The 24,411-nt window shown below is 41.9% G+C and overlaps 1 protein-coding gene across 3 annotated transcripts in view; it reads right to left on the bottom strand.

Annotated features, from left to right (window-relative positions):
- Positions 1 to 24,411, bottom strand: part of PTPN9 (protein tyrosine phosphatase non-receptor type 9) — a 70,528-nt gene that overhangs the window by 35,298 nt on the left and 10,819 nt on the right. Inside the window, exon 1 of one of the 3 annotated variants that reach the window (XM_055319795.1) lies at positions 19,577 to 20,579. The exons of 1 other annotated variant lie outside the window; for it this stretch is intronic. In XM_055319795.1, the coding sequence (XP_055175770.1) occupies positions 19,577 to 19,609 (33 nt within the window). In that variant the 5' untranslated portion in view covers positions 19,610 to 20,579. Of the gene's footprint in view, positions 1 to 13,701; positions 14,149 to 19,576; positions 20,580 to 24,411 lie in introns of those variants that run through there. One more of the 3 variants, XM_055319796.1, reaches the window with a different exon arrangement.

The following is a 24,411-nucleotide window of genomic DNA, read 5'->3' as shown; positions in this document are numbered from 1 at the left end:
AAGAGAAAGAAAGAAAGAAAAGAAAAAGAAAGAAAGAAAGAAAGAAAGAAAGAAAGAAAGAAAGAAAGAAAGAAAGAAAGAAAGAAAGAAAGAAAAAGAAAGAAAGAAAGAAAAAGAAAGCAAAGCAGGAGGGGAGGGAAGGAAGGAGAGAAGGGAGGAAGGGAGGGAGGGAGGGAGGGAGGGAGGGAGGAAGGAAGGAAGGAAGGAAGGAAGGAAGGAAGGAAGGAAGGAAGGAAGGAAGGAAGGAATACAAACGGGAGAAAGGGTAACAAGCAATTGACCTACTGCAGAATCTTGGCAACAAGTCCTACCTTTCAAATTCAATTCAGATTGCTACATACATGTTTAAACAACTAGCAAATTAGAGAGCCCCAGGAAGTCAGCAGCTGCACCTGACCCTTAGAACCTTCCAACCGGGGCAATATAATTTATACCCCTGGAAAAGGAGAGAACTAGAAAAAACTAATCAGGCAAAGTGCATTAAAAAAGCCAAGTAATAAAGGCCATGAAGAAAAGCCTTCAGATGATCACTCTGGCCCAGAACCAGTTTAAGTCACACCAGAGAAATGAGTCCCAGGGAAGACAACAGGACAAACTTAGAATGCCCCACCAAAAAACAGTTGGAGTTGCCTCTGTGGGGTGAGTGGCCAGCATCAGAATGAGGAAAGACAGAAGGGAAAAGAAGAGAAGTGGGCAGAGAAAGATCCCAGAAACAAAACCTCAGCCAGCCTGGAAGGTCCCCAGGAGATTTTATAAAGGGTTGTCTTTTAATTAACATATCATCTTTAAATCCAGTCCTCTTTTGGGCTTGGCTGAAGCTGCCCGGAGAATAAAACACCAGAGTAACAGCAGAACATACTTTTTCCCCTTTTCTAATAAAAATAATAAACAGACAAATCAATATGCAGGTAGGAGGAGGAAATACAGTTAATAGCGAGAGGGTGATACGAACTCATAACACATCCAATTACTAGTATGATTTTTTCATTTTTCGTAAATAGCCACGCCTCGATAAGAGTACAAAAGGCTTCACACACGCCCTCCACAGCGCATACACATTGGCTTCCTTCTTCTTAAACTCCGTTCTTTCAAAGTTCCTAATGTCCTGTAGCTCCCAAGAGCTGCTTCCTTGCGCTGACCTCTGTCCCCTGCTGGTCAGGATGTTATTCTTGGCTTTAAGCTCGGGAACAATTCCTCCTGATTTGGCCCCACTCGGCCTAGCATGAGAAGAGTCCAGGGTACTGTAAACAGCGTGTGATATTTACAGATACAAATACGCATACACACGGCCGTCCATCACATTCAGCCTCAGATTCACCATCCTGCATCCCTATCCCTCTTGTGCAAGAGATGAACCTCTTAAAGATGGCCTCAGCTTCAACAGCCTTTGTCTAGAAAGTTAATCAGGCATCTTCCTCTGTTTACACATGAATTCAGCACAACCAATAAACATAGAACAATTTGTGGCCCTATTGGTACCCAGAGAAACAAGTCCTAGCAATTTTAATGAGCAACACACTCTTCATAAGGGATAATCGAAATTCCTGAAATTAATATTATTTCCTGGTGAACAAAAGAATGAGCCAAAAGATAAGTCACAGCTTATAAGAGATCTCAACTCAAGGTCAACGGTTTGAATCTATCTAGGTTTATGAGTTAACAGTAAACTGTTAACACCTGGCAGCTAAGGCATGGTCACAGTTCAAACAGCTGTGGCCGTCCTTTGGGAAGAAGGTCTGAACTGATGTTCAGAAAAACTAACATTATCACTTACAACCTTCCTCAATCCACTTTCAGGTACAGGTAAGATTTGTTTCAGCCTTGTCAAAAGCTTACTGTAAATACATACTACTCCCACAATCATGTTTAAATAAATAAAGACAGGGGCAGTCCGGGTGACTCAGCAGTTCTGCACCTGCCTTCAACCCAGGGTGTGATCCTGGGGTCCTGGGATCGAGTCCTGCACCGGGCTCCCTGCATGGAGCCTGCTTCTCCCTCTGCCTGTGTCTCTGCCTCTCTCTCTCTGTCTCTCATGAATAAATAAATCTTTTCAAAATACATACATACATACCTACATACAGGTTTCTTAATGACAGCCAGGAGGATAAAGATATAGGGAACCCACTATAAAATGGCTGAGAAATCTGTCAATTAAGCGGATTATGGCCTGGACACTATCCACTGGTGTTAAATATGTCACTGGAGAGAATAAAAACAGCAGTCTTCATGTTACCTCACACTCCCAAGAGCAGCTACAATTTTGAGATGAGTTCTAGACAAAGGGCTAGCCGACCAAAAGATCAAGAAAAACGCGCTGGCGTACTCAATTGCACAGTATCTTAAATCCTGTGTTCCAGCACAAATAGGAGAGAGTAAAAACCAGACCTATAACAAACCTGCTTTTGAAAGAAACAGAAAACTTCAGCCTCCTGGGATGTCAGCCAGCAAACCACCAAAGAACAGGGGTCCAGTGGGTTTGAGATGCAGCAGAACCCATCCTCTCACTCACTGCTGTGGGATATCTGGGCGAGTCATTTAACCTCCCTGATAAACATACCGCACGGACGAGACAACGAACAGAAAAGCACTACAGGATCTGGCAAGTGGTAGGTAGTCTCTGAACGGATGTTTATTCTCTTTTTCTTTATTCCAGTCATTTCGCACTAAAACTTATTTCAAAAGTTAGAGTTCCTCAGAATCAAGTGCTCTTTCTCTTTAGCCAGTAGAAATTCACTCTCTCTAATCCACTTTATCAAAAAGCACAAATTTAAATCAGAAACTTCCAATATGTGTTCAATCGCAAGACAAAAGTTTCTAAAGGAGCAACTCCTCACTCCGGGCTCTGGGTAACACAGAAGCTGGGGTGGGAAGTATTTATCTCCCCCCCCCCTTTTTTTTTTGTCTAAATCCTTTTGTCCCTACTTTCAGACTACACTGGCAGCTCTGGGGATTAGCTCTGCCATCCTGAGCATTAAACTGACTAGAAACTATTTCTCATTAAAATAAAGGAACAACTCTGTGCAGGACACACACCATGCAAAAAATGCACTTACCCTGCACTGAATACCTAAATAAGGGATTCAATAGAAGACTCTGTGTCTGCACGTTACCCCTGAAACACATTTTTGAGGTTACCTCTGTACCTTATCAAACATGATTTTTCCTCATTAGCTTCAGTGACCGATGCATTACTAAACTATCTTTCTCTTATGCCTGTTTTCTTCTTTCTCCCTCATTGTGAACTGTTGTTTGTTAAGCCTACTAATCCCGTCAATTCATATCCATATGCTAGGAAACCGAATCTGAGGGGAGACAAACTAGCTTGCTGCCATTCGGTTTTCTAAACTGAAAACTATCATCTTTCCATTAGCCCTTTGTTATTATGCCAAATACGGGAATAAACCTAGGTCCTTTGAATTATTTTTTTTAAGATTTTATTTATTCATGAGAGACAGAGAGAGAGAGAGAGAGAGAGAGAGAAGGAGAGGGAGGGAGAAGCAGGCTCCACGCAGGGAGCCCTATGCAGGACTGGATCCCGGGACCCCAGGATCACGCCCTGAGCTGAAGGCAGACACTTTAACCGCTGAGCCACCCAGGCATCCCAGTTCCTTTGAATTAATATTTACTCATTTATCTCAAATATCTTCACTTTATCAGGAAAATTTTGCCTTTCCTTAAAACGTTTTTTAAAAAATATTTTATTTATTCATGAGAGACACAGAGAGAGAGGCAGAGACACAGGCAGAGGGAGAAGCAGGCTCTTTGCGGGGGAGCCTCATACAGGATTCGAAATCAGGATCCCAGGATCACAACCTGAGTTAAAGACAGACACTCAACCACTGAGCCACTCAGGTGCCCCTTAAAATGTAATTTTCAAGGAGCCAATGCTTCCTTTTTAAGATTTATTTTAGATAACACACGCTCCACTGGGCAGGGAGCCCAAAGACAGCACAGAGCACACCACCAACACAGGGCTCAACCTCACAACCTTGAGATCATGACTTGAGGCAACACCAAGAGTCCGATGCTTAACTGACTGAGCCACCTAGGGACCCGGAGCCAGTGCTCTCTTAAGTAGGATTTTACTACATCTGGGAAGGAAAAAGTTTTAAGGAAAATTTCTGATGTTATGTTTTACAACAAAGTAATAAAGGAAATTTGCAGAAAAAGAAAAGGATATCCATGATTGCATCATCCTATAGTTGTTTTAATAATTTAAAAATTAAAGTCAACAGAAAAATACCAATAAATACATAATTTTCTAAATATATGTCCCACGACCTCCACACACACACACACACACACACACACACACACAACCTTGGGGAGTGGAAAGAAGGAAGAGGGATTATCCAAATGTATATTGTTGTTGTTGAGAATCCTGGTCTCTCTGGCAAGCTGCCATCACTAGCAGCAGTAGTGTCCCTTCAAGGCAGCCCAACAGTAGAGCTCTTTTCAGGCGGCGAGTCATGTAGTCAAGCAAACATGCACAAGTATTTGCTGAAGGCCTACTCTGTGCTAAGTAATGTAAGTAACTGTACAGGAGACACAATTCAGAGAGATACAGACTCTACCCTGAGCAGTTTACAGCCATATAAATATGGAGATAGATAAAAAGCCATGGTCATAGAATTTTATTTTTTTTAAAGAGTTTATTTATTTATTCATGAGAGACACACACAGAGAGAGAGGCAGAGGCACAGGCAGAGGGAGAAGCAGGCTCCATGCAGGGAGCCAGACATGGGACTCGATCCCGGGTCTCCAGGATCACGTCCTGGGCCAAAGGCAGGTGCTCAACTGCTGAGCCACCCCAGTGTCCCAGTGCTATGGAATTCAAACTATCTCTAGGAGAATTTTTTTTTTCTAATCTTTTTAGAGCAGTGCCTTGAAGTATGAGTAGGAAGCTGGCAAGCAGACACAAGCATTCTAACAGGAGAAGACAAAATGTGTAGAGAAAGAGGAAAGAATAGGAATTACTGGGGACACAGTATAGCTGGTGTGTGTCAAGATTGTATGACAGGAAATGATGTGAATGATCTGACTTGAAGGCTAAGTCACAATGGATTTTATTTTTTTTAAAAGATTTATTACTTATTCATAGACACACACACACACACACACAGAGAGAGAGAGAGAGAGAGAGAGGCAGAGACACAGGCAGAGGGAGAAGCAGACTTCATGCAGGGAGTCCGATGTGGGACTCGATCCCAGGTCTCCAGGATCACACCCCAGGCTGCAGGCGGCGCCAAACCGCTGCACCACCGGGGCTGCCCAGCTAAGTCACAATGGGAAGGCCCTTGTATACATGCTCCAGATTCCAGGCATGACCCTATAGACATGAAGGAGTCAACAGAAATCTTTAAGCAAATAAATAAACAAACAAATAAATAAAATTAAAAAAAGAAATCTTTAAGCAAAGGACTTAGATGATAACTTTGGTCCTCCTGTCCTCCCCAAAATTACTGTTAGCAGTAGGGAAGCCAAGCTGGAAAATGACAATTCAGCAGCAGGGAGCAAATTCTGTGTGGATCACTGTCTATTTTATTCACAAGTTCCTAGCATTATGCCTGGCACAAATAAGTAGCTCTAATAACATCTCCTAACAAGTATGTATGACAAATAAATGAACAACAGAACTCTGAAGAACATTAACATTTAGAGAGTAGAAAGAGGAGAAAGAACCAAGGAACTTTTTTTACTTTTTTTTTTTAATTTCATTCATTCATGAGAGACACAGAGAGAGAGAGAGAGAGAGAGAGAGGCAGAGACACAGGGGGAGAAACAGGCTCCATGCGGGGAGCCTGATGCGAGACTCGATCCTAAGACCCCAGGATCACACCCTGAGCCAAAGGCGACGCTAAAACGCTGAGCCACCCGGGCTGCCCCTAAGATTTACTTTTAAAAATATCAGTGACCACGGAGTATCAAAGAAATGTAAATTAAAAAACAAGAGTTTTTTAAAAAATAAAATAAAAAATAAAAATAAATAAAAAACAAGAGTTGTCAAATATCTATAAAACAGACTCAGATTATTTTTACATTATGTTCTCAGACCTTCATGGGACAAATAGCTCTCATGTTATATAAAGTAAAGTATAATAGAGGAAATACACTTCATAACACAAGAGGGTTTATCTCAGGAATGAAGAGGCAGTTTATTAAGAGATCGAAGCAATTTTTATTATTAACGGACACTAAAGGAGAAAGAGGACATAACCTTCTCAACAGATGACGAAAATGATGGGATAAAATTCAATACATTTTTTTCTTTAATTTACCAAACTAGGAATAGAGGAATTACCTTAATCTGGTAATCTGACAGATGCTCAGCCACTGAGCCACCCAGGTGTCTGTCCCTCATGCCACTTCTCTATCAATTGGGCACTGCCAAGCATAGTTTTAAAAGTGCAAACCCCTGGGGGCACCTGCGTGGCTCGGTGGTTGAGTATCTGCATCTGCCATCAGCTCATAACCTGCCTTCAGGTCATGATCCTAGGGTCCTGGGGTCCCGGGATCGAGTCCCACGTCCGGCTCCCTGCATGGAGCCTGCTTCTCCCTCTGCCTGTGTCTCTGCCTCTCTGTGTGTCTCTCATGAATAAATAAAATCTTTTAAAAAATACAAGTGCAAGCCCTATGATCCACACCACCCCTTCTAGGAATCCAGTGCACAGAAACATAAGCATGAAGGTACAAAGCCAACATATATATACATATATACTCACATTGTTTCTAATACTTTGCCATTAGAAACAATGTTGCAGTGAATATTAGATACGTGGATAGTCACTGTAGCATTCTTTTTTTTTTTTTTTTTTGGTTAAGATTTATTTATGAGAGAGAGAGAGGAGGAGAGGGGCAGAAGGAGAGGGACAGTATTCTCAAGCCCACTCCCTGAATGAGCATGGAGCCAGACATGGGCAGAAATCAAGAGTCAGCTGCCCAACTGACTGAGCCACCCGGGCAACGCTGTAGCATTGTTTCTAATGACAAAATGGTAGAAATAACCTAAATGATCAACAATAAATAAGAAAATGGATAAATCAGGGAATGTCCATATAATAGACCACTATGTGGCCAAAGTATATCACATTTTTCTGTTAAAAACACTAAGACAGGGCAGCCCAGGGGGCTCAGCAGTTTAGCGCCGCCTTCGGCCCAGGGAGTAATCCTGGAGACCCGGGATCAAGTGCTACGTCGGGCTCCCTGCATGGAGCCTGCTTCTCCCTCTGCCTGTGTCTCTGCCTCTCTCTCTCTCTCTGTCTGTCATGAATAAATAAAATCTTTGAGGAAAAAAAAAAAAAGCACTAAGACACCTCAGATATGGTATTAATCTGTAAAACACAGAATCAAAACCTTTTATCCTTCTGTTTCCACATTTTAAATTTTCTTCTAGAAAAAATAAAAAGGAAAAATATACATGAACTTCAAATTAAATCCAAATTAGTGCTTTTTGCTTAAATTACTATCAACATACTTACACTGAAAATTAAATCCAAGTCTGTGCAGCCATTTCTAACTGTAAATGATTCTCATATTAAAGGCAATAACTTACTGTTTTTTTTAAATGTATTTTCCTTTTTAAAAAATTTTAATGCCAGTTAACATTAATTTCAGGTGTATCAGACAGTGATTCAACAACTCCATATGCTCATCATGACAAGTGTACTCTAAATCCTCATCACCTATTTCACCCATCCCCCACCCACTTCCTCTCTGGTGACCATTTGCTTTCTGCTTCTCTCTCTGCCTATTTGTTTTCTATAGTTCTGAGTCTCTTTTTTGGTTTGTCTTTTTTTTTCTTTGTTTGTTTCTTAAATTCCAAATATGAATGAAATTATATGGTATTTATCTTTTCTGATTGGCTTATTTCACTTAACATAATACTCTCTAGATCCATCCATATGTTGTTGCAAATGCCAAGATTTCATTCTTTTTTATGGCTGAATACTTTTCCTGTGTGTTTGTATACACACATATTCTTTATCTGTTCACCAACTGATGGACACTTTGGGCTGATTCCCTATTTTGGCTACTGTAAATAATGCTGCAATAAACACAGAGGTGACATGTATCACTTTGAATTCGTGTTTTTATATTCTCTGGGTAAATATCCAGTGGTGCAATTACTGTATCACAGGGTAGGTCTATTTTTTAAAAGATATTATTTATTTAAGAGAGTAGTGAGAAAAGAGAAATAGAGAGAGAGCCCAAGGGGGGGCAGAGGGAGAAGTGGACTCCCTGCTGAACAGGAAGCCTGATAAGGAGCTCCATCCCAGGATCTTGGGATCATGACCTGAGCTGAAGGCAGATGCTTAATTGACTGGGCATCCCAGGTACCTCTATTTTTTTTTTTTTAAAGATTTTACTTATTTATTCATGAGAGATACAGAGAGAGAGAGAGAGGCAGAGACACAGGCAGAGGGAGAAGCAGGCTCCATGCAGGGAGCCTGATGTGGGACTTGATCCTGGGACTCCAGGATTATGCCCTCAGCCGAAGGCAGGTGCTAAACCACTGAGCCACCCAGGGATCCCCATGGCACCTCTATTTTTAATTTTTTAAGGACCTCTCTATACTATTTCCACAGTGACTGCACCAGTTTGCATTCCCACCAATAGTGCACAAGTGTTGCTATTTCTCTACATCATGGCCAACATTTTATTGTGTTTTTTATTGTTTTTATTGTTTTATTTTTTTAAAGATTTTATTCATTTATTCATGAGAGGCACACAGAGAGAGAGAGAGAGAGAGGCAGAGACACAGGCAGAGGGAGAAGCATGCTCCATGCAGGGAGCCTGACATGGGACTTGATCCCAGGTCTCCAGGATCATGCCTGGGCTGAAGGCAAACGCTAAACCGCTGAGCCACCCAGAAATCCCCCTCTTTTTTTTTATTTTAGCCACTCCAACAGGTATTTTTAATTTCACTTTTAAAAAGAAAAAGTATAATTTTTAATAAAAATTTTTAATTAGAAAAATTAAATAAAAAATGAATATACCATAGATCAATTAACTAAGTATGAAACTGTTAACATTTCAGTGGTCTATCATGTGCATTTCTAGTCTACCTCCAGCTGGGATCAGTTCCCGGATCATTCTTACAGCTGCCAAAAAATATATACAGAAAGGCAGTGGAGGTAGTGCTTGCAATCAGACCTGCTTCACATTACTTTTTCTTGTTTTTCTTTTTTTTTTTTTAGGAATTTATTTATTTATTCATGAGAAACAGAGAGAGAGAGAGAGGCAGAGACACAGGTAGAGGGAGAAGCAGGCTCCCTGCAGGGAGCCCCACGTGGGACTCGATCCCAGGTCTCCAGGATCAGGCCCTGAGCCAAAGGTGGCGCTAAACCAGTGAGCCACCCAGGCTGCCCTTCATGACACTTTTTAAAAAGTATAAAACAAAACCAAAAGACAACCAACAGAATGCAAGAAAATATTTGCAAATGTCTTATTAAAGGGCTAGTATCCAAAATCTTTAAAGAACTTATCAGACTCAACACCCAAAGACCAAATAATCCAAACAAGAAATAGGCAGAAGATGTGAACAGTCATTTCTCCAAAGACATACAAATGGCCAACAGACACATGAAAAAATGCTGAACATCACTCGGCAATCGGGAATACAAATCAAAACCACAAGGAAATACCACCTTACACCAATCACAATGGCTAAAATTAACCACTCAAAAACGATATATGTTGCTAAGGATGAGAAGAAAGGGAAACCCTAAGACACTACTGGTAGGAATGCAAACTGGTGCAACCAATCTGTAAAATAGTATGGAGGTTCCTCAAAAAGTTGAAAATAGAGCTACCCTATGAACCAATAATTGCAGTAATAGGCATTTACCCCAAAGATACAGATGTAGTGATCTGAAGGGGCACCTGCACCCCAGTATTTATAGAAGCAATGTCCAGAGTAGCTGAACTATGGAAAGAGCCCAGATGTCCATCAACAAATGAATGGATAAGGATGTAGTACATATATACAATGGAATATGACTTAGCCATGAAGAAAAATGAAATCTTGCTATTTGCAATGATGTGGATGGAACTGGGGGGTATCATGCTAAGCAAAATAAGTCAATCAGAGAAAGACAATTATTATATGGTCTTACTCATATGTGGAATTTAAGAAAAAAAACAGAAAATCATAGGGACTACGGGAAGAGAGGAAAAAATAAACAAGATGAAATCATAGAGGAAGACAAACCATAAGAGACTTTTTTTTTTAAGATTTTATTCATTTATTCATAAAAGACACAGAGAGGCAGAGAGAGAAGCAGGCCCCATACAGGGAGCCCGATGTGCGACTCGATCCCGGGACTCCAGGATCACGCCCTGAGCCAAAGGCAGACGCTCAACCGCTGAGCCACCCAGGGGTCCCCTATAAGAGACTCAACGATAGAAAACAAACTGAGGGTCACTGGAGGAGAGCCAGGGAGGGAGATGGGGTAACTGGGTGATGGACATTAGGGAGGGTACATGAAATCATGAGCCCTGGGTGTTATGTAAGACTGATGAATCCCTGAACTCTACCTCTGAAACCAATAATACATTATATGTTAATTAATTGAATTTAAATTTAAAAATTAAAACATAAATAAGTTAAAAGTATTTATAGTGTGCTCAGGTTTAATTGCTTCTACTCATGTAAAGGGGGAGTGCACAGGGGTGCAAGAGCACCAGGCTCCGGGGACCTGACCAGGCCAGGTTCAGCCCCTTGCCGCTGACCAAATCCAGAGGCAGAGATGAATGGTGGTGAAACCAGAGAGAAGTTTATCGCAGTGAGGCCCACACCAGGAAGGCCGTGGACTCAGGGCTCAAAGACTGTCTCCTGAGTGGTGAAAAGACTTCCAGGTTTATCTCAGGAAAGTATGGGACAAGGGTCAGTTGGGTACACGCAGGTAGGAAGTAAAGGTCAAGCTGATCATTGTCTTGGAGTCCATCACACTGTCTTGCTGCTTGGGGCAGTCCTTCCTGCTCCAGGAGGTAGTTTCTGTTCCCTCTACTGGATGCTTTGCCCACAGGGTCTTTTGCCTGAATTAAGAGATAAGCTGGAGGGACGCCTGGGTGGCTCAGTGATTGAGCCGCTGCCTTTGGCCCAGGGCGTGATTCCAGAGTCCCAAGATTGAGTCCTGCATCCAGCTCCCCCATGGAGCCTGCTTCTCCCTCTGCCTGTGTCTCTGCCTCTCTCCCTCTGTGTCTCTCATGAATACATAAATAAAATCTTTTTTTTTCCATAAATAAAATCTTAAAAAAAAAAAGAAGAAGAAGAAGGGATCCCTGGGTGGCGCAGCGGTTTGGCGCCTGCCTTTGGCCCAGGGCGCGATCCTGGAAACCCGGGATCGAGTCCCACGTCGGGCTCCCGGTGCATGGAGCCTGCTTCTGCCTCTGCCTATGTCTCTGCCTCTCTCTCTCTCTCTGTGTGTGTGTGACTATCATAAATAAATAAAAATTAAAAAAAAAAAAAGAAAAAAGAGAGAGAGAAGCTGGAAAGAACTTAATCAAAATTTAGAAATTTTGAGGTCACGAGGGAGGTAGCTGAAGTCTTCTTTCACTCACTTTTCCTTCATTGTCTTTATTTAATTGCGCTTTTTCCAGGAACCAAAGTTTTTATTTTTTTTTCCCCATGGATAAAACTTTTTTGGAGGGGAGGAGGAGCAGAGGGAGAGGGAGAGAGAGAATCTAAGCAGGTTCCACACCCAGCATGGAGCCTGACTTGGGGCTCAATGTCACAACCCTGTAATCACAACCTGAGCTGAAATCAAGACCCCAACACTTAACCACCTAAGCCACGCATGTGCCCCCCCATGGATAAGACATTTTAAAAAATTATTTTCATTTTCTTAAAAGATTTTGTTTATTTATTTATTTGAGAGAGAAAGAGAGAGACAGAGTGCGTCTGCAGAAGCAGAGGGAGAGAATCCTAAAGCAGATTCCCTACTGAGCATGGAGCCCAATGTGGGGCTCCATCTCACGACCCTGAGATCATGACCTGAGCTGAAATCAAGAGCCAGATGTTCAACCGACTGAGCCATCCAGGTGATCCTTTCTTTTTTTAATGCTTTCCTTCAAAAAGTTCAAGAAACTGGGTATTCTAATGTTTCTGAAAATTTTTCTGCTTTGTGCAGGTACTAGCTATGATAAATTCTGTATCTCACTTCCTAAAAACTAAAAGGTGACATACAATTCCTAGGTTGACATATTCAAATAGACAAACATTTCTACCCTCCAGTGGTTCCCCACATAGGTTTTACCAATATTTCAAATACCAAGTCCCTTCAGAGGATACAGTAAATGTATTTGTTTCTGTAAGATAAATCAGTAATAGGACTACTCTCAGCAATCTGGATAACAATATTTTGGGAGCTCACAATTAGCATCTTAAAACAATATTCATCATAGAATAGTGCACAGTGGATATTCAAAAATCATCTTACTTTAAGGAATATCCCCATGGGGTGCCTGGGTGGCTCCTTCAGTTAAGCATCTGTCTTTGGCTCAGGTCATGATCCCAGGGTCCTGGGATGGAGCCCCACATCAGGCTCACTGCTTGGTGGGGAGCCTGCTTCTCCCTCTCCCTCTGCCTGCCGCTCCCCCTGCTTGTGTTCTCTGTCAAATTAATAAATAAAATTAAAAAAAAATACATCCCCGCATTATGAAGTCTCTTTATTCTGGTATCCATGTATTGCAAGAGACATAAAATCTCTTCCTTTTATGCATTAAGAGACCCAAGTGAACTTCAAACTTAAAGCTGTATAAATCCTATCAAATATGCTAAGGCCAGGTACACCAGGCTGGCTCAGTACGTAGAGCATGTGACTCTTGAACTCAGGGTCAAGTTCAAGTTCCATGCTGGGAGCAGAGATTAGTAAAAACAAATAAAAAATAAAATTACAGTTTACTTTTTAAAAAATATAAAAGCCAGATACCATGAAGAAAGGCTTAACACCAACTTCCTGATGAAAAAATGGGAATGGTACTAAACTCCAGATATATATATGACATATGGGGCATCTGAATATAATGCTTTATGCCACCAGATGATCAGTTTGTTGATAGTCTTCATATCAGAGCAAAAAGGGAAGAAGTTAGGGAGTTCTACAATGGAATAAACAATTATAGCAGCTTTTAGGAACTCCTAGTCCTAAACAGGGGGATGCTCCAAGGCACTGCTGGAATTATGCCATTCTCACTTTCTTGCTGAAAGCATTTGTCACAAGCGTGTTTAGTAAACACAGGCTGGCATCTCTCCTCTCAGACTTAAAAATCTGACTCTCAGGAAACCTGGGTGGTTCAGTGATTGCGCGGCTGCCTTCAGCTCAGGGCGTGATCTTGGGGTCTGGGATCGAGTCCCGCATCGGGCTCCCTGCACAGAGCCTGCTTCTCCCTCTGCCTATGTCTCTGCCTCTCTCTCTGTGTCTCTCATGAACAAATCAAATCTTTAAAAAATAAAAAAAAATAAAATGTTGAGCATTTAAAAAAACAAAAAACCTGACTCTCCAGATAAAAGTTATCAAGGAGAATGAAGAACTCCCCGAGACAATGGAGGAAATGATTCAACAAGAAAATAAGGAAGTAAACATTTCTCAATTGTTGTAAGAGAAAATTCATGTCAAGAGTTTGAGGGACAGAAGACTATAACACAGAGGAGGAAAAGAAGAAAATAGAAATCTGGAGAATAAACAGAAAGCTCCTCACCATCAGCAAGAGCACGATCATCCAGGTTCCCAGATGGAGTCGAGGGGAATAGGTGGTCACTCTTCTTCTTCTTCTTTTTTTTTTTTAAATTTTATTATTCATGAGGGACAGAGAGAGGCAGAGACACAGGCAGAGGGAGAAGCAGGCTCCCTGCAGGGACTCCATCCCCCCATGTGGGACTAGATACCGGGTCTCCAGGATCAGGCCCTGGGCCGAAGGCGGCGCTAAACTCCTGGGCCACCCAGGGGGCCCGGTGGTCACTCTTCTTAAGGAAAAACCTTAAGGCAGCTTGCCAGCTGCTCCCGTTTCAGTTGGTTAATGAAGAGGAAAGTAAACAACCAGAAGAGGGGCGCATGTGGCTCAGCTGGTGAAGCGGTGAAGCTTCTGCTTTCAGCTTAGGTCAAGAGCTCAGGGTCCTGGGATAAGGCCTGCAGCATGCTCTGCTCAGTGGGGAGCCTGCTTCTCCTTCTCCCCCACCCCCGCCCCTGCTCATGCTCAATCTCACTTTCTCTCAAATAAATAAATAAAATCTTAAAAAAAAAAAAAAAAAAACCACTGGAAGAAACCTGAAAAATCTTTCTAGGGGAAACAAAATCTAAAGGATTTGGATCACCTGCTGGGTGAGGGACGCCTTTGGTAAAAACGTTTATCTCGGGATCCCTGGGTGGCGCAGTGGTTTGGCGCCTGCCTTTGGCCCAGGGCGCGATCCTGGAGACCCAGGATCGAATCCCACATCGGGCTCCCAGTGCATGGAGCCTGCTTCTCCCTCTGCCTGTGTCTCTGCCTCTCTCTCTGTGACTATCATAAATAAATAAAAATTAAAAAAAATTAAAAAAAAAAAACGTTTATCTCTGTTCCCAATTGATAGCTGAGACCTTTGAAAAGAAAGGAGGAATGTGAATGTCTGTCAATAAATTGGAGTTGACTTTCCAGATCATACTAGAACATTCTTCCTCTCCTACACTGAAACCTGGTGACTCCTTATCATTTTAGGTGTCAGTTCTAAATCCTACTTCTTTATCCTGGAAGTTGGTTTTTTTTTTTTTTTTTAAAGATTTTATTTATTTATTCATGAGAGACAGAGAGAAAGAGAGAGGCAGAGACACAGGCAGAGGGAGAAGCAGGCTCCATGCAGGAGGAGCCCAATGTGGGACTCAATCCTGGATCCCATGAGCTGAAGGCAGATGCTCAAACCACTGAGCCACCCAATTGTCCCAACACTAGTATTTTTTTTAACACTAGTATTTTTTAAAGAACTCTCAAAAGTCAGATTCTGTCAATTATTCAATTAATTATAAATTATATCAATAGGAATTTAAAAAGAGAACAATCTGAAAAGACTAGTATGGTTGCACAGCATAGTCCATTGAGTACAGATGTTAAAAAGACACCCGACGTACGTATGTGGAAAGGAAGAGTGCACAGTCAGAAAGGATGGTGGTTCTGATCTAAAGGAAAAGTGCTGGGAAAATTACTGCCCAGAATGAAGCAAAGCCTGTTAATAAAGCTAAGGCTAACGAAAAGGACTCTGAAAACTGTCGAGATCAACTTCTCTTCTTCCTTCTTCCTATCAACTAGCACAATCTTCAACTTGAAGAGGTGAAGAACAAGCCTTGTGGAAAGCTCTACACAGCAGAGCCCCTAATTATTCCACATCAGTTCAAGCCTACAGACCTGTAAACTCTAACAATCCAGAGAACTCCAGGGAAACCTGGTGAACGTGTGCTGCAGAACTTTAAGGATGAGCAAAGTATCAAAACTTGAGGATGAGCAGGATGAGCAAACACAGTCCTCACTTCAAAGAGGGGACATCTACTGAGGGTTACAAAAGTTCCCAGGCTCTGACAGGCCTGGCATCAGTCTGGTGAAGTGCACAATTTATCTTTCACATGCACACACACCTGGCCCTGGCGAATGGATTTTAGTGTCTTTTTCCAAAAAGGTGGGCTTTGAGCTTTTAGAAAGGGGAGTAGTGATTACCAGAAGTGATTTACTAAAAACAAGTCTTTAAAAAAAAAAAAAAATAGGGATCCCTGGGTGGCGCAGCGGTTTAGCGCCTGCCTTTGGCCCGGGGCGCGATCCTGGAGACCGGGGATTGAATCCCACGTCGGGCTCCCAGTGCATGGAGCCTGTTTCTCCCTCTGCCTGTGTCTCTGCCTCTCTCTCTCTCTCTGACTATCATAAATACATTAAAAAAATAAAAAAATAAAAAAAGGGATCCCTGGGTGGCGCAGCGGTTTGGCGCCTGCCTTTGGCCCAGGGCGCGATCCTGGAGACCCGGGATCGAATCCCACGTCGGGCTCCCGGTGCATGGAGCCTGCTTCTCCCTCTGCCTGTGTCTCTGCCTCTCTCTCTCTCTCTCTGTGTGACTATCATAAATAAATAAAAATTTAAGAAAAAAATAAAAATAAAAAAAAATAAAAATAAAAAAAATAAAAAAATACAACTAGACCAAAAAACAAAGTAATGGAATATATAGCAGTGCTACTCAAAGTGAAGTCTGCAGCACTGGCCTCAGCACAAATCTGCTCGATCAGAATCTGCACTTTAACAAGAGCCCTAGGTAATTTTTTCTTTTAATTTTATCTATCTAAAAAAAAAATTATCTGTTTATTTTTGGAGAGAGAGAGAGCGCGCTGGTGGAGGAGGCATGGCAGAGGGAGAGAGAGAAACTCTTAAGCAGGCTCCGCTGTCGGACTTGGCTCAACCCAAGGACCCTGAGATCATGACCTGAGCCGAAATCAAGAATCAGGTGCTTAACTGACTGAGACACCCAGGCTCCCCTCCCCAGGTGATTCTCATATAGGACAAAATTTGAAAATCACTGATACATAGAAGAGATCTACATCTCAGCAAGGTATTTGATAAGTGTTTCATAATCTCTTTGTGGACAGTGAGATTTCCTCCTATCCATTTGTTACATTTATTTGCTTGACAAAATATTAAGCAGTTAACACATTTATGTGTCATAATAACCCTACAAGGTAGGCATTATTCTCTGTAACCTACAAATATTAGTATAACAGAGATTATATAGCAGTACTGAGCCTGGGTGGCTCAGTTGGTTAAGTGTTTGCCGTCCACTCAGGTCATGATCCTGGAGTCCCAGGACTGAGCCCCACACTGGGCTCACTGCTCAGCAGGGAGTCTGCTTCTCCCTCTGCCCTTCACCCCACTCGCACTCTCTCTCTCTCAGATAAACAAATAACATCTTTTAAAAAAATAATAAACAGAACTATCTGCCAGGCACTGTTTCAAGGACTTTATATATATCAACTTATTTGATTTTATAACAACTCTTTATGGTATGTACTATTTTTACCCACTTTTTACACGTGATGAAACTGAGGCAAAAAGTATTAAGCAACTTGCTTCTAATCACACGGAAATTTGTGGTATAGCTCTCTCTTTTTTTTTTTTTAAAGACTTTATTCGTGAAAGAGAGAGAGAGGCAGAGACACAGGCAGAGGTAGAACCAGGCTCCCTGCAGGAAGCCCGGTGTGAGACTCGATCCTGGGACCCTGGGCATCACAACCTGAGCCAAAGGCAGACATTCAACCCCTGAGCCACCCAGATGTCCCTGTGGTATAGCTCTTAACCACTACTTTCTATAGCTACATGTGCTGCCACAAATGGGGCATACGATAGCCCTGAAGGAAACTAAACATTATACCCCAAAACAGTCCATTTAAAAAAAAAATCAAGGGATTTTTTTAATTCTTTAAAAAAATTAAGGGACCCTTAACCAACTGAGCCACCCAGGCACCCCCAAAATAAAAAATTTTAAAGGAATTCCCTGAAAGGAGGGTGATAAGTAGACTAATGTTTATTTACAGTATGCTAGGATGGGCCATAACCTAAAGCACTTTGCATCCATGCTTTATTCACCCATTCCAACAGATCCATTTGTAGGTGTTAAGGCATTTCACATATAAGGAAACAGAGGCCCAGACAAGTTAAGGACCTTGCCATGTCACACCACTTGTGATGATACAACCAAGATTCCAAAATCAAATCTGACTTTCAAGGCCATGCTCTTTCCCTTGATTTGCTCTGCATCCATCCTTGGCCCAGTCCCACTGCTATAAATGACTTAGGTAAGAGCATTGGGTCATGCTGACCATATGAGAGAGACTTTAGCTAAGAGAACAAATAACATTTAAAACAGAACACAGATCTAAAAGATCCAAACAGGATGGAGCAATGGCCAAGGTTGGTATTTAAAAGCAAGAGGCGGGACGGGACGCCTGGGTGGTTCAGCAGTTGACTCAGGGTGTTGATCCCAGAATCTGGGATCGAGTTCCCCATCGGGCTCCCTGCATGGGGCCTGCTTCTCCTGCTGCCTGTGTCTCTGCCTCTCTGTGTGTGTCTCTCATGTATAAACAAATATTTCTTAAAAAAAAAAAAAGGCAAGAGGCTTTGGAGTCAGATGGGTCTGAATACCAGATTCTATCACTTCACTGTTTTGAATGTAAGCCAATTACTTAACTTCTTTGAGCCTTAATTTCTATTCTATAAAAGCGGAATTCTACCTCACAGAATCATTGTAAGGTGGGAGAAAAGGTAATAAAGTTTGGGGCACAAAATGTTCAAAAACTGTTCAGTGAACATGAAATCTAACGAAATAAAATTTATATAGGATTAGAGCAAGAAAGTCAATTTTAGAAGCACCAGAAAAAATTTAATGGAAACACATAAAAAAAGACTTACGGATCTCAGTTGACTTGAACCTATGAGTCAACAGTTTGCTGAGACTGCCAAAATTATTGCGAATTTGGAACACATTACAGAAGCAGTGTCCAAAGCAAGTAAGCCCAAAACAAGGAGGCCTATCAGACTTTATTTGTAAGGCTGTCTTCAGTCCTGAATGCTAAATTTTAAGGTCAATGGCAAATTAGAATCAATTCAGGAAAAGATCAGAATATGGAAAACATAGAAACTAGGGGAAAAGAAAAAAAAAACACAGTAACTAGTTCCTTCCTTCCCAGTTCTCTAGTTCTTCCACTCATACAACAGAAATTACTCATCAACTGCTTCTGTTTCTCAATAACTAAAACCTTTCTCCCTTCATCTTCATCTCCTTTTCTCCATCTTTCTCTCCCCCTTCCCCTCTGATCTCTTCCCACATGCACCTCAAATTCAATTTTGCCAATGGGACATGGATCTGACAAGGAGTAACCAGATGATTTCTAGCTTAAAACTCTAGGACCTGGGATGTCAGACCTGTTGCTAATCTGGCCCTAGCCTATAGATTAGACTTGATACCGCTAATCTACATCAGATTTAACTAGCCCCTTGCCTTTTTTCCTGAGATAGGCCCCACACCTTGTGCCTTAGGTAACCAAATCCTGAGTCTTCATCACATACTCAAAAACCTGGGACTCTTCCTTCCATACATGCCTCCATAACCTGCAGCTCCATTACCCCCAAAAGGAATACAGCTGGCCAGAAAACTGCATTTGGCAATGTCGGCCATCTCAGGCCTCAACCATTTCAAACTTACTGGATCAGTACTTCCCAACCTAAGGAAGCTATCAGATCAACTCCAGGCAAATGTATGCATGCTCATAAAACGGTAGAAGAACAGTTTACTGTACCTAAGAGGCCATTTGCAAACCTACAAAGGACGAGGCCCAGAAAAGCTGCCCGCAATCTGGCTGTCCTCACTGCAGCGCCCCACTTTCAATTCCAATTAGAACTGGGCTCAGCTCCTGGCAGGACGCAGACAGTAAAATCTGGTAACTCCTAGGTCCAGATTATCAGGGCAACTGACATTTCAGTAACATGAGCTTCCCTATGGAATGGCCTTGTCGGAGTTGGCAGGTTTTCCTGGCTGAATCAGAACAGCCTGCGTCTCCTTTCATTCAGTACTCACTTGGAAGCCAAGCGTCTCTCTAGGGAATGCCATCTGCAGTGGACATCAGGTGTCTCAATGCCCTGTTGTTTTAACCATGTAGATATTGCGGTTCCATTTCTATTTCTCAAGTAGATACAGGCGCTTTCTATGGCTGAGAGAAACCATGGTAAATGCTGATCTTTTGAGAGTTTTGTCTCACTCTTCCCTTACCATGGCCTAGTACAGCTCTAGTCCAGAATCAGATAACTCCTGGAGCTTCCATCCAGTGCAGACCAGTTCTATTCCTACAGTACTAGACTCAATTTATAAATCTAGGTCTTCTCTTCATGAAGTGAGCCTGGGTATCTAAACTTTTAGATGGTTCCCCCACCAACACAACACTTTAGCTATTCTCTAGATCACTAGTTCTCAAACTTGAGTGAGGCCTGTTAAAATGCAGATTGTTGTACCTTACTGGTTCAGTAGGTCTGGGGTGAGACCTGAATATCTGCATTTTTAACAAGCTCCCAGGGCATGCTCATGTTGCTGGTCTGGAGACCACTCTTTGAAAACTATTGCTCTAAAACATTACTATTTCACGTCATTCCCAGAACTATATTGCGATTGGGGTGAGGGGAGACAAAGATGCTATACAAATTGGTCGGTTTCCATCATAACATTCAGTGCTTTGTCCTACACAGAAAACTCCTCCTAGAGAGTAAACCTGAACTGGATCTCACAGGTGAAACATCCAGGAGTTTAAAACAGATTACAATTTACATCCTAACAAATTATTAACATAGATACATTCTGTAACCAAGAAATGGCACTTACATACGTGATTCTAGGCTCAAAATCCGCAGCCAAACCAGAAGTGGAATGAACACCTATGCTCTTTCCTATGCCCCACCAAGCACATTATTCGTTAAATGAATTAACACCTGTAAAACACTTAGAATAGTGCTTAGCCATTATTTCATTGTGGTAAAATACACACATGACATTTATTATTTTTATTGTTCATAAGAAGTCAGTGGCATCAAAATCAAGTCACAATGTTGGGTAACCATCACCATTATCTATACCTAAACTTGTCATCAGCCCCAAAAAAGCTGTGCCCATTAAACAACAATCCTCATTCCCATCCCCCCCCCCCAGCCCCTACTGCTCTACTCTCTATATACAAACTTACCTATTCTAGCTGTACCTTTTCTAAGTACAACTATACTTTCTGTGTCTGGCTCATTTCAATAAGCATAGTGGATTTGGGGTTTTGGGGGGGTGGGTTAAAGATTTTTTTTTTAAGATTTTATTTATTTATTCATGAGAGACACACACAGAGAGGCAGAGACATAGGAAGAGGGAGAAGCAGGCTCCCTGCAGAGAGGCTGATGCCATCCCAGGACTCCCGGGATCACTCCCTGAGCCAAAGGCAATAAAGGCTCAACCACTGAGCCACCCAGACGTCCCTTTTATTTTTAAGATTTTATTCTTAAGTATTCTCTACACCAATGTGGGGCTCAAACTCACAACGCTGAGACAAGAGTCACATGCTCCACCAGCTGAGCCAGCCAGGTGTCCCAATAAGCACAGTGGTTTTGAGGTTCATCCACATTGTAGCACATATCAAAATTTCATTCTTTTTTTAAGGAATAATATTCCATTGTATGTACACAGCCATTTTGTTTATCCATCAGTCAATGGACAAATTGCTTCTGCCTTTGGGTTATTGTGAATAATGTTGCTATGACATGGACATACAGCTAGCAGGAAACTTGCTGGTCACATGCTAGTTGTATGTTTAATATTTTAAGAAACTGCCAAATTGTTTTCCACAGGAGCTGCACCATTTGACATTCCTACCAACAGTGCCAATACTTCTTATTTTCTTCCTTTTTTAAAAAAAAATTATAGCTAGCCTAATAGGTACTGCTTAGCCACTATTATTACCACAAGTTTTGATGTAGACTTTTACCAGTATTTGTAGCACGGCAAGGACAGCACCACTACAATAAGAGGTTCTGACTAGAGTTTCCAAGCATTTTCATTCAAAACACAAATCTCCAGTTGCTTCTAATTTTTTCAAAAATCATCTCCAAAGCTAGCATTTCCTTAGTTTGACATCAACCAAGAAAGAAAATTATGTTCTGGGGGCACCTGGGTGGTTCAGATAGTTAAGCATCTGCCTTCGGCTCACGTCCTGATCCTGGAGTCCTGGGGTCCGGCCAGTGGAGTCCATCCAGCCAGAGTTGGTCAGGCTCCCTGCTCAGTGGGGAATCTGCTTCTCCCTCTCCCTTTGCCCCTCTCCCTGCTCATGCTCTTTCTCTCTCACACACTTTCTATCAAATAAATAAATAAAATCTCAAAAAAAAAAAAAAGAACAGAAAATGATGTTTCGGATGGCTAAAGAAAAAAAAAGATGGATCGCTATGTTTTTGAAAAAAAGTATGTTGGAAATCCTATATATTTTAATCTTGCTAGCTGTATCACTTTTAAGTCCCTGACCTCATCAGAAATACCATTTTCTCTTTACTTCTGGGGTTTTCCTGGCATGGAAGTGTTAAACTCTCAGCGAAACAAACGACTTTTCCCAAATAAAACTGTTTTCTTGTGCTCATGTATTATGTTCAAGGTTTCAGGACTGCCTCTCAGTAACTCTTTTTTTCCTTTAAGAATCTAAGAAAGAGAAAATGTGTGCGTTTAGAAGGTGAAAACCAGGAGGAAAAAATTTTTTCCCTTTTTTTTCAGGAAAAATTTTCCTCTTTTACACTTGGCAAGAATTGAGAAATAAGGGGCGCCTGGCTCAGCAGTTGAGCATCTGCCTTTGGCTCAGGTTGTGATCCCTGGGTCCTGGGATCAAGTCCCATATGGGGCTCCTCTCGGGGAACCTGCTTCTCCCTCTGCCTGCGTCTCTGCCCCTCTCTGTGTGTCTCTCATGAATAAATAAATAAAATCTTAAAAAATAAAAATAAATAAAAAACAAAAAGCAGTAGTTTCATCTTAGTTATTAGTGGGCAAGTCTACTATATATGCTTCCCCATTATGCTGATGATTATATATGAAAGATTCTACTCCACATATAGAAGGCTAGCCTGGCTTTATATACAGGCAACGTGGGACACCTGGAGTCTCAGCGGTTCAGCATCTGCCTTTGGTCAGGGCGGGATCCCAGAGTCCCGGGATCAAGTCCCACATCAGGCTTCCTGCATGGAGCCTGCTTCTCCCTCTGCCTGTGTCTTTGGGTCTCTCATGAACAAGTAAATAAAATCTTAAAAAAAAAAAAATATATATATATATATATATGCAACAAGGATACTTGGGACATTCTGAGAGGTATGTACCGCCAGAGGCCCATATGAACCCCCAAGTTCACTACCCCATTAAAGCATATAATTTCTTTCATGAATAAATGTACAATAAGCAGCTATTGTACATTGTACAGCCCTATCTCTGTAGGAGAGCTTGTGAATGGCAGAAACCAGAATATTCAATTCCCAAAGGCCAAGAGAGCCATTTTTGGTGCGTATGTATGTAGGTATGTCATAGGTAGAAACATGTGTCGGTGACAGATGAAGTTTACCAGGCGGTGCACTGCACCTACCCAGAGTCTGAGCCCCACTGCTGCCTCCTTGGTAAGTTACCAGAAGCTTCTGAACATCTCCCTATTATCACAAAGACAACCATCTGGAGCAAAACAATACCAGCTTCATGGGTTGTGTAAGGAATCATTTCAATATAGTTTCACTCATTCTTCAGTGAATGTATTTGAACTCTCACAATGTGCACTAAGGATGCAGAGAGGACTGAGACCCCGTCCTCACTATGTAGAAGAGGTCTTCTTCCTTGGTGGGTCCCCTGTGATTCAAGAACTGCTTAGGGGCGCCGGGTGGGGCCCTGCCTTCGACTTCGGTCATGATCCCAGGGTCCTAGGATCGCACCCGCATGGGGCTCCCTGCTCAGCAGGGAACCTGCTTCGCCCTCTCGCTCTGCTGCCCCCCCCTGCTTGTGCTCACTCTCTCTTTTTGTCAAATACATACATACATACATACATACATACAAAAGACCGGATTAGAGAGAACTAGAGGGCAATTCCTCAAAAACAGAGAGCCCCTCATCCGTGTTCAAGAACTAGGTACACAGTGGACAATAAATGATTGCTGAAAGAATGAACAAATTGTATTTCATTTATAATCTTCCTCTCAGTAAATATTACAATGAAAAGGAAGAGACTGATACATAATTATCACCAAACTTACTGGAGAAACAGAAACTCAAACATTCAGAGGGGGAAGCAAAAATGACACTTCCCATTAGTATCATTACATGGCAGGGCTCAGCACTGTTCTGCTTGGCCGGTGAAATCCCCCCATCTCTGAAAACTCCTGCAAATGGCTCATTTTATCCTCTGGGATAGTTATGGAATAAAATAACAGACTGGGGTTTTTCACTTTTTCAGTATATAAAGTTAATCCTTGAAATCATTGTCTGGGGACACATATTTGAATAAATACTAAATGTGTTAACCAAAGACCTATCTTCAGCTAAAAAGTAGGAACTTGTATCTCTGTTCCTAAGCACTACAAAATCCTTCAGATATAAACTAGGGGTTCTTAACCTTGGCACTACTGCCAGTTTGGGTCAGTAATTCTTGGTTGTGGTGCGCTGTCCTACACATTACAGGATGTCTGACAGCGTTCCTGGCCACTACCCAACAACAGATCCCAGTAGTACCCTCCAACTGTGACAATCAGATGTCTCTCTAGACATGGACATTTATCCTGGGGGGAGGGTAGGGGCGGGGTTTGGAAAACATCCTGGTTGAGAACCACTCAGATAAACAATGGAATGAGAATGTTTTCACAAAGGCTGTAACG

Source organism: Nyctereutes procyonoides, unplaced genomic scaffold (genome assembly GCF_905146905.1).
Source record: "Nyctereutes procyonoides isolate TBG_1078 unplaced genomic scaffold, NYPRO_anot_genome, whole genome shotgun sequence".
Classification (NCBI taxonomy): Eukaryota; Metazoa; Chordata; class Mammalia; order Carnivora; family Canidae; genus Nyctereutes; species Nyctereutes procyonoides.
The sequence above is the reverse complement of the archived record's forward strand: the minus strand, read 5'-3'. Positions and strand labels throughout refer to the sequence as shown.